This window comes from Salmo trutta, unplaced genomic scaffold (genome assembly GCF_901001165.1).
Source record: "Salmo trutta unplaced genomic scaffold, fSalTru1.1, whole genome shotgun sequence".
In the NCBI taxonomy this organism is placed as follows: domain Eukaryota; kingdom Metazoa; phylum Chordata; class Actinopteri; order Salmoniformes; family Salmonidae; genus Salmo; species Salmo trutta.
In genome coordinates this window covers 27,501-38,740 of record NW_021823521.1, presented here as the reverse complement: position 1 = coordinate 38,740, position 11,240 = coordinate 27,501, and the positions used below count along the sequence as shown (strand labels likewise).

General features: G+C 42.9%; 1 protein-coding gene across 1 annotated transcript in view; it reads left to right on the top strand.

The window, feature by feature from the left end:
- Window positions 1-162: 162 nt before the first annotated feature.
- armh3 (armadillo like helical domain containing 3) overlaps window positions 163-11,240 on the top strand; it is a gene marked incomplete at its 5' end in the record, with an annotated part of 33,587 nt that continues 22,509 nt past the window's right edge. The window contains 12 exon segments of the mRNA XM_029749162.1: window positions 163-309; window positions 1,377-1,484; window positions 1,982-2,074; window positions 2,233-2,307; window positions 2,682-2,768; window positions 2,838-2,894; window positions 3,419-3,462; window positions 4,426-4,486; window positions 4,672-4,718; window positions 4,929-5,004; window positions 6,157-6,250; window positions 9,131-9,232. Of these exon segments, the coding sequence (XP_029605022.1) occupies window positions 163-309; window positions 1,377-1,484; window positions 1,982-2,074; window positions 2,233-2,307; window positions 2,682-2,768; window positions 2,838-2,894; window positions 3,419-3,462; window positions 4,426-4,486; window positions 4,672-4,718; window positions 4,929-5,004; window positions 6,157-6,250; window positions 9,131-9,232 (991 nt within the window).

Below are 11,240 nucleotides of genomic sequence, written 5' to 3'. Positions count from 1 at the left end.
CCCTCTTCCCCCCTTTCTCTCCCAACCCTCTTCCCCCTCCCCCTCTCTCTACCAACCCTCCCTCTTGCCCCACTCTCTCCCTCTTCCTCCCCCCTCTCTCGCTCAACCCTCCCTTTTCCATCCACCCTTTCTCAACTCTCTCACCCCCTGTACCCCCCCCAGGTGAATCTGGAGTACCTGGAGGCCAAGCTGGAGTCTCTGGATGGAGATGAGGTGATGAAGATTAAAGACAACATCAACAGTTTGTTCCACCACTGTGTTCAGGCCCTGGCAGAGGAGCACCAGATCAAAGTGGTCAACGCCCTGCAGGTAAGTGAGAGTGTGTGTGGGGGGAGGTGTGTGTGTGTGTGTGTGTGTGTGTGTGGGGGGGGGTGTGTGTGTGTGTGTGTGTGTGTTCCACCACTGTGTTCAGACCCTGGCAGAGGAGCACCAAAGTGGTCAATGCTTTACAGGTTAGTGTGTCGTATGGAACTGACATGGATGAGCAAATACATGTTCTCATCCAAATCTACTGGATCCATGCTGTATTCTCTACACTGAGAATACCCTCAGAACAGCCTCAATTCGTCGGGCATGGACTCTACAAGGTGTTGAAAGTGTTCCACAGGGATGCTGGTCCATGTTGACTCCAATGCTTCCCACAGTTGTTTCAAGTTGTCTGGATGTCCTTTGGGTGGTGGACCATTCTTGATACACATGGGAAACTGTTGAGCGTGAAAAACCCAGCAATGTTGCAGTTCTTGACACAAACCGGTGTGCCTGGCAGCTACTACCATACCCTGTTCAAAGGCACTTAGACAGGATGTATTGGTCCGTACATGGAACTGTTATGGTACTGACGTGGCTATAGACAGGATGTATTGGTCCGTACATAGAACTGTTATGGTGCTGACGTGGCTATAGACAGGATCTATTGGTCCGTACATAGAACTGTTATGGTACTGACGTGGCTATAGACAGGATGTATTGGTCCGTACATAGAACTGTTATGGTACTGACGTGGCTATAGACAGGATGTATTGGTCCATACATAGAACTGTTATGGTACTGACGTGGCTATAGACAGGATGTATGGGTCTTGACCATAGAGATAGATAGAGAACTTGTCTTTGTATCTGTGCGAATATAGCGTCTGTGACAGCATGGGCAGTGCCATTGAGACTACAACCCATAGGAATCCCCACCCAGTGAACTGCAGTTACTTTAAAATTGTGGAAGCATGGTGGAATCCCTCAATGGCATAGCGCATGCTGAAACTTCCCTTTGGTCACTAGAGGCCTCTATCATAATCTATGGTCTGGACATAGAACTTTAAACCTGTCGTGTTTGACCTTTCACCCACATTGTGATGAAGCTGTATCTGTCCTCTCCTCCAGACTCTGTGTGCGTTGTTCCGTGGGGTTCACCAGAAGAACAAGTCAGCCTCAGGCTTCGACATCATCAACATGCTCGTGGGCTTCGACAAGGCCGAGCTCCGCATGAAGGTGTGTGTGTGCTTTAGGACTTCATGAAGAGTTTGGAGAGCTTGCTGTGTGTGTGTGTGTCCTATAGGAGTTCATGAAGAGTTTGGAGAGCTTGCTGTGTGTGTGTGTGTCCTATAGGACTTCATGAAGAGTTTGGAGAGCTTGCAGTGTGTGTGTGTGTCCTATAGGACTTCATGAAGAGTTTGGAGAGCTTGCTGTGTGTGTGTGTGTCCTATAGGACTTCATGAAGAGTTTGGAGAGCTTGCTGTGTGTGTGTGTGTCCTATAGGACTTCATGAAGAGTTTGGAGAGCTTGCTGTGTGTGTGTGTGTGTCCTATAGGACTTCATGAAGAGTTTGGAGAGCTTGCTGTGTGTGTGTGTGTGTGTGTGTGTGTGTGTGTGTGTGTGTGTGTCCTAAGAGAAAAGATGGGAGAGCTTTGTGTTCATGTAGCAACACTTCCTCCGTTATATTTCCCTGTTTGCCCCTAGTGAACATGACCCGTGTGTCTCTCCAACAGGACCTGATGGAGAGTTTAGACAGCCTGCTGTGTGGGGAGGGCTCAGAAAGTCTCAAGGCCCTGTGTCTCAAACTACTGCTGTGTTTAGTGACGGTAAGATCCACACACATACATACTCACTCACTCACTCACTCACTCACTCACTCACTCACTCACTCACTCACTCACTCACTCACCCACCCAACCACACGCTCTCTCTCTCTCTCTCTCTCTCTCTCTCTCTCTCTTTAAATAGTGTTTCTGTGTTGCAGGTAACAGACAACATCAGTCAGAACACCATCCTAGAGTATGTTATGATCAACAGCATCTTTGAGGCCATTCTTCAGGTAGGACTGTTACTGAGACCTGGGGATGACAGTAACGTTAGGTTATTTACCTAATATGTCATCTCTCTCTCTGTCTCTCTCTCTCTCTCTCTCTCTCTCTGTCTCTCTCTCTCTCTCTCTGTCCCTCTCTCTCTCTGTCTCTCTCTGTCTCTCTCTCTCTGTCTGTGTGTCTCTTTCTCTGTGTGTCTCACTCTCTGTCTCTCTCTCTGTCTCTCTGTCTCTCTCTCTCTCTCTCTCTGTGTCTCTCACTCTCTGTCTGTCTCTCTGTCTCTGTCTCTCTGTCTGTCTCTGTCTCTGTCTCTCTCTGTCTCTGTCTCTCTCTCTATGTCTTTCTGTCTCTCTCTGTCTCTGTCTCTCTCTCTCCCCCTGTGTAGATCCTATCAGATGTGTCCACTAGAGGTCAACATGGTTATGATGCTGTTGTCCTCCTGGCTCTGCTCGTCAACTACAGGAAGTACGAGGTGAGCCGGTGTGTTTTCCTCCTCTGTTGACAGGATGGAACCGTACTAACTCTTCTTCTTTGTTGTCAGTCTGTGAATCCCTACATTGTGAAGCTCTCCATAGTGGATGATGAACCAACCCTAGATGTGAGTATTCATGTAGATATTTTATTGTTTATTCCTATCGTTTACAGCAGTCTTTATTAAACTATGGCTCATGTTAATGTTGGGTAAAGAAAACATGTTGGGGGCAAACTAGGTAGAATTGTAGAAAATTAGCTATAAAACTCAGATTACATATTTTTACTCTGCCGCATGGCAAAATGAGCAGAATTGCATGAAATGTGTTATAAAATTGTAATAGATGATTCTCTCCATCACATGGCATGTTGTGTAGAATTACAGGAAATTAAATACAATTTCTCACCACTGTCAAGAGGGGGGCCACTTTTGCCCACAAGGTGGGGGGAACTCCTAACCACATTTTACATGTTTTCAGGAAAACACTGAATTTCTCATTTGGGTCCCAGGCTGAAAAAGTTTAAGAAACCCTAATTTAGACTTCAGAGAGTGTTTATCATAAAAATAAACGAACTAGAACTAACATACCCCATTCTGTTATCACGTTTTCATCAAAAGTCTCATACTGAGGATTCTTGTCTTTTTCCTAGGGAATGGGTCTGGTTGTTGGCCAAGCCCTGACAGAATATAACAGGTAAAAATTACAATCTTTTAACTGTCAACTTTTGTTAAATGATCTACTTTAGAATTCACTTTTTCATATTTTTGTTCTATTTTTATTCTACAAATGAGACCTTTTTACTGTAGTCTCAGCTTGACAGCTTGGTTTCTAGGAGTGTGTGTGTGTGTGTGTGTGTGTGTACGTGCATGTGTGGCTTTCTCAGAGTAAGCAGGTTTTGATGTTAATATTCAGGGTGAAAACACCAGGAAGAGCTGTCTGTCTGCTTAGAAACAGGAAGAGCTGTCTGTCTGCTTAGAAACAGGAAGAGCTGTCTGTCTGCTTAGGAACAGGAAGACCTGTCTGTCTGCTTGGGAACAGGAAGACCTGTCTGTCTGCTTAGGAACAGGAAGACCTGTCTGTCTGCTTAGGAACAGGAAGACCTGTCTGTCTGCTTAGGAACAGGAAGACCTGTCTGCTTAGGAACAGGAAGACCTGTCTGTCTGCTTAGAAACAGGAAGACCAGTCTGTCTGTTTAGAAACAGGAAGAGCTGTCTGTGTCTCTGTCTGTTTAGAAACAGGAAGAGCTGTCTGTCTGTTTAGAAACAGGAAGCGCTGTCTGTCTGTGTCTGTCTGTCTGTTTAGAAACAGGAAGAGCTGTCTGTCTGTGTCTGTCTGTCTGTTTAGAAACAGGAAGACCTGTCTGTGTCTGTCTGTTTAGAAACAGGAAGCGCTGTCTGCCTAGAAACAGATCACATTAAAGTAACAGATGATGAGATATTTCATGTTCATACTTCATATAGTCACATCCCCAGGACAGACATTTATATTGATTCTCATGTTCATACTTCATATAGTCACATCCCCAGGACAGACATTTATATTGATTCTCATGTTCATACTTCATATAGTCACATCCCCAGGACAGACATTTTATATTCTGGTCTTGTTATTGAAAGTGTTGATTGTCATGTTCTCTCGTTGTGTCTGTTTCTCCAGACAGTACAAAGACAAAGAGGAGGAGAACCATGGAGGGTTCTTCTCTACACTCACCAGTATGGTAAGAACACATCTGATCCTACAATGAAATATAGTACAACATATTGGGCCACTTTCCCAGACACAGATTAAGTCTAGACTATTGATCTATGTGACCCACCAACACACCTCAACAACTAATCGTTCTCCTAAACAACTGTCAACGTTGTCAACTTTCTCTCACTGTAATTCCTGTCTTGTCCACAGGTGGGCAGTATGTTCATTGCAGATGCAGATGAGAAGCTCTCAGTACAGTAAGTACATGATTAGAGTAGAAGTTCCCTTAGCCACAGATCTAGTAGGTGAAAAACACAGACCTGACTGTAGTTCAGTGTCTATAGGACAACTTCATCCATGCAGAGTGATCAGAACCTCTTTAGTCAGTGTGATGTCACGAATACAATCTGGAACCATTGTTCTAATTGGCTGATATTGACCTTTGACCCCTCTCTGATCTCCCCCAGGACCAATGAGGCGATTCTGCTGGCGCTGTACGAGGCCGTGCACCTCAACCGCAACTTCATCACTGTTCTCGCTCAGGTGACTTAGACTACTGTCGCTAGAAACAAAACTACTTCTACTGTCGCTAGAAACAAAACTACTTCTACTGTCACTAGAAACAAAACTACTTCTACTGTCGCTAGAAACAAAACTACTTCTACTGTCGCTAGAAACAAAACTACTTCTACTGTCGCTAGAAACAAAACTACTTCTACTGTCGCTAGAAACAAAACTACTTCTACTGTCGCTAGAAACAAAACTACTTCTACTGTCCCTAGAAACAAAACTACTTCTACTGTCCCTACAAACAAAACTACTTCTACTGTCGCTAGAAACAAAACTACTTCTACAGTCGCTAGAAACAAAACTACTTCTACTGTCCCTAGAAACAAAACTACTTCTACTGTCGCTAGAAACAAAACTACTTCTACTGTCCCTAGAAACAAAACTACTTCTACTGTCCCTAGAAACAAAACTACTTCTACTGTCCCTAGAAACAAAACTACTTCTACTGTCCCTAGAAACAAAACTACTTCTACTGTCCCTAGAAACAAAACTACTTCTACTGTCGCTAGAAACAAAACTACTTCTACTGTCCCTAGAAACAAAACTACTTCTACTGTCCCTACAAACAAAACTACTTCTACTGTCGCTAGAAACAAAACTACTTCTACTGTCCCTAGAAACAAAACTACTTCTACTGTCCCTAGAAACAAAACTACTTCTACTGTCCCTAGAAACAAAACTACTTCTACTGTCGCTAGAAACAAAACTACTTCTACTGTCGCTAGAAACAAAACTACTTCTACTGTCGCTAGAAACAAAACTACTTCTACTGTCCCTAGAAACAAAACTACTTCTACTGTCCCTAGAAACAAAACTACTTCTACTGTCCCTAGAAACAAAACTTCTTCTACTGTCCCTAGAAACAAAACTACTTCTACTGTCGCTAGAAACAAAACTACTTCTACTGTCGCTAGAAACAAAACTACTTCTACTGTCCCTAGAAACAAAACTACTTCTACTGTCCCTAGAAACAAAACTACTTCTACTGTCCCTAGAAACAAAACTACTTCTACTGTCGTTAGAAACAAAACTACTTCTACTGTCGCTAGAAACAAAACTGTTTCTGCCTCCTCTACCTCTCTTTCCCCTCCTTACTCATTTGCTCTGTCACCTGTCAATCAACAGAGTCACCCAGAGATTGACATCCCGACCACACCCATCACCCCTGTTCTGACCACTCCCACGACGCCGCTCGGCACAACCCCGCCCTCTATGGACAGTGAGTAACATGATTGGTCCTGTCTCTTATTCCATGAATGAATGAAATGTACAAATTAATTATTGACTGAATGAAATGAAACGTTTTATTAGTAGTAATATTCACTAGTGTTTAAATTGACGTAGTTTTCTAGTTTGTATTTTTTTCTCTTTCCTGTTTGTGTTACTGGGGTAATTGTGGAAAATGGAACGGTTGGCCAGAGTCAACCAAGACCGCTTTAGTTCCCTTCCCCCTTAAAACCAGTGGACATAGAAGGAAACATTTTAAGAAGCGTCTGAAACATTCTGTTTTAAAGAAATACGTTTCTCGTCATTGTTTTTGGCCGTCCATTTTTGATAACCCCTCCGTACACGTGCGCCACACGCACACACAACCTGAACCGGTTCAGGTCACGTGCAGTGTAACTGTTAAAACATGCATGGTGGGTGTTTCTCGCTAAAAGCCATTTGCTGTATGAAATATTAACGGAACTAGCTTCAAATACAGATTAATCTTTCAGGTAGAGAACCATGTCACGACACACACACACACACCCTTTTCCCCCTGTGGACCATGTGCTTGGCTGGCTCATGGCCATGATGTCATAACCAGTCGTCTTGGAACTAATCCAGTCAGCCAGGATCGGAGGGAAGGTGGGATGAGGACAAATCAAAATGGAGGGAGGAGAAGTTGTCGGCTCTTGTTTTATCTGCTAAACTAGCTTCTGAGGTGTGAGATCCAGCTGACTGTCTCGTATAGAGTCTTGACTAGCTAATAGTGGATCACGTCATAGCTTCTCTTCTTCTTGTCTCTACCGACAGTAACGTTCATTATTAGGTCGAGCGTTCAACATTCAAATAACATTCCATTAACGTTACTGTGAAGTTAAATGAACGTTGTTGAACTTAAATGGCCGTGTCTCTCTCCCTACCAGTGATGGATGTTGCAGTGGAGTTGTTGAGGGGTTGAGGGGTCTCTCCCTGGAGTTGTTGTGAGGTTGAGGGGTCTCTCCCTGTTAAAGGATCTGTGTTTTGTATTTCCACTATGAGGTTGGAATAATGCTGTGAAAATGTTAGAGAAAATGCTAATGCCCTTTTAGTGTAAGAGCTGTTTGAAAAGACTGCCTGAAATGTCAGCCTGTTTTGGTGGGGTGGAGTTTGACCTTTCTGGTGACATCACCAGGCTGTAAATTAGTTAACTTCTATGGGCTAGCGTCCCACCAGCGGCTCACAATATCAACAGCCAGTGAAATAGCATGGCGCGAAATACAAACAGCAAAAATCTCATAATTTCATTTTCTCAATCAATCAACTATTTTACACCATTTTAAAGATACACTTCTCGTTAATCTAACCACATTGTCCGATTTCTAAAAGGCTTTACGGCGAAAGCATAAAATTAGATTATGTTAGGACATAAACTTCACAAGAAAAACCACACAGCCATTTTCCAAGCAAGAACATGCATCACAAAAAACAAAAATACAGCTAAAATATTCACTAACCTTTGATGATCTTCATCAGATGGCACTCATAGGACTTCATGTTACACAATACATGTATGTTTTGCTCGATAAAGTTCATATTTATATCCAAAAACCCCATTTTACATTGGCGCGTGATGTTCAGAAAATGTATTCCCACCAAAACCTCTGGTGAATGAGCACATCAATTTACAAAAATACTCATCATAAACGTTGATAAAATTTACAACAGTTATTGAAAGAATTATAGATATACTTCTCCTTAATGCAACTGCTGTGTCAGATTTTAAAATAGCTTTACGGAGAAAGCACATTTTTCAATATTCTGAGTACATAGCTCAACCATCAAAGCTAGCTATACAGATACCCGCCAAGTTCTGGGGTCAACTAAACTCAGAATTAGTATTATAAATATTCCCTTACCTTTGCTGATCTTCGTCAGAATGCACTCCCAGGACTCCTACTTCCACAAGAAATGTTATTTTTGTTTGAAATACTCCATATTTATGTCCAAATACCTCCGTTTTGTTCGTGCGTTCAGATCACTATCCAAAGGCATAACGCGCGAGCGTAAATCAAGACACGAAAAGTCAAATATTTCCATTACCGTTCGTAGAAACATGTCAAACGTTGTTTACGATCAATCCTTAGGGTCTTTTTAACATAAAACGTCGATAATATTCCAACCGGACAATAGCGTATTCATTACAGAGGAAAAAGAAGGAGCGTCACGCCAAATGTGCCTGCGCAGTAAACAACTCACTGGTCCCAGGCAGTCCACTCATTGACTGAGCTCCTATTTTCTGCCCAGTAACAGGAGAAGGATGAAACACGTTTCTAAAGGCTGTTGACAGCCAATGGAAGCCTTAGGAAGTGCAACGTGAACCCACAGACACTGTAGTTTTGATAGGGATTCAAAAGAACTACAATTCTCAGATTTCCCACTTTCTGGTTGGATTTTTCTCAGGTTTTTGCCTGCCATATGAGTTCTGTTATACTCACAGACATCATTCAAACAGTTTTAGAAACTTCAGAGTGTTTTCTATCCAAATCTACTAATAATATGCAAATATTTGACTCTGGGCCCGAGTATTAGGTAGGTTACTCTGGGCACGCTTTTCATCCAAAAATGAAAATACTGCCCCCTATACCTCAAAAAGTTAATAGACCAATAAGAAAGTTACGAACTTTTCTGCTGACAACGGCACATTTTCAGTTGTCCCCTCCCCACCCAGACCACTCCCAGACTGTCCTAGCTAAATCCTTGCTTCATGCCAAGAAGCTATTTTCGTTTGTTTTTGACCGTTTTATTTGAAAACAATCACAGTAAGGTACTTAGCTGTTACCCAAATGGATCTTTCAACATTTCAACATAACATTAGTATAATGTTGAACCAACGTTGTGTCCTGCTTTCCAGTGATGAACTCTTCAGAACTTCCCCTGGATCCTAACCTTCAGACCAGTAACCTGCTCATCACCTTCCTCAAGTATTCCTCCATCGTCATGCAGGACACCAAAGGTTTCAATACACGGCTATCTCTCTCTCTCTACCACTCTCTATCTCTACCACTCTCTATCTCTATTGCGCTGTCTCTCTCTACCACTATCTCTCTCTATCTCTCTCTCTCTCTACCACCATATATCTCTCTACCACTCTATCTCTCGCAATCTCTCTCTCTATCTCTCTACCACTATCTCTATTGCGCTGTCTCTCTCTCTACCACTATCTCTCTCTCTCTCTCTTTCTACCACTATCTATCTCTATCGCTCTCTCTCTCTATCACTATATATCTCTATCGCTCTCTCTCTCTCTACCAGTATCTATCTCTTGCTATCTCTCTCTCTCTACCACTATCTATCTCTATCTCTTGCGATCTCTCTCTCTATATCTCTCTCTCTCTACCACTATCTATCTCTATCTCTCGCTATCTCTCTCTCTATCTCTCTACCACTCTCTATCTCTATCGCTCTCTCTCTCTCTACCACTATCTATCTCTATCTCTTGCTATCTCTCTCTCTCTCTGTCTCTTGCTATCTCTCTCTCTACCACTATCTCTCTCTCTCTCTCTCTCTCTCTCTCTCTCTCTACCTGTATCAGGGCTGACAACCTCATTCCACTGAGGATCTAGTGTCAGCTGGTTTTTGGTTAGACAACCAGGTGAGGGGAGTTCCTTATTAATTAGTGAGCTTAATTCATCAATCATTTTTAAAAAAAGGATTCGAACCAGGGTCTGTAGTGACGCCTCTAGCACTGAGATGCAGTGCTTTGGACTGCTGCGCCACTTGGACCGCTGCGCCACTAAACAAGAAAATAATCAAGTCCAAGGGGGGAGTGAAAACCCACAGACACTCAGTCCTCTGTGGAATGAGTTAACACGTGATCTATATCTATCTATACCCTCTATCAAATACTCCTCCACAGTCACTCTCTATCCTCTATCACTTCATCAAATACTCCTCCACAGTCACTCTCTATCCTCTATCACTTCATCAAATACTCCTCCACAGTCACTCTCTATCCTCTATCACTTCATCAAATACTCCTCCACAGTCACTCTCTATCCTCTATCACTTCATCAAATACTCCTCCACAGTCACTCTCTATCCTCTATCACTTCATCAAATACTCCTCCACAGTCACTCTCTATCCTCTATCACTTCATCAAATACTCCTCCACAGTCACTCTCTATCCTCTATCACTTCATCAAATACTCCTCCAGTCACTCTCTATCCTCTATCACTTCATCAAATACTCCTCCACAGTCACTCTCTATCCTCTATCACTTCATCAAATACTCCTCCACAGTCACTCTCTATCCTCTATCACTTCATCAAATACTCCTCCACAGTCACTCTCTATCCTCTATCACTTCATCAAATACTCCTCCACAGTCACTCTCTCTATCCTCTATCACTTCATCAAATACTCCTCCACAGTCACTCTCTATCCTCTATCACTTCATCAAATACTCCTCCACAGTCACTCTCTCTATCCTCTATCACTTCATCAAATACTCCTCCAGTCACTCTCTATCCTCTATCACTTCATCAAATACTCCTCCACAGTCACTCTCTCTATCCTCTATCACTTCATCAAATACTCCTCCACAGTCACTCTCTATCCTCTATCACTTCATCAAATACTCCTCCACAGTCACTCTCTCTATCCTCTATCATGTACTTTCTTTCATTCCTTATTTTCTTGTTCAGTACTTCCCCCCCTTTCTTCTCCTCTCTTCCCCCACTTCTTTCAATCCTCTTCTCAAAATACCAGCGGTCAAGTTGTCCTCCCTCTCTCTCCTTCCCCCTTCTTGCTACTTTGCCTTTTCATTGAGCTCTTTTTCAGTCCATATCTCTCCCTCAATGTTTATCTATCTCCCTCATCTGTCCTTTTTCATCCTTCCTGTCTCCCCTCTCCTTATTCCATATGAACGGTGCCAGATTCATTCTCTCTTTCTCCCCCTCTCTCTTCTCTCTCCTCCTCCTCTCTTCTCTCTCTCTCTGTCCTCTCTCTGTCTCTGTCTCT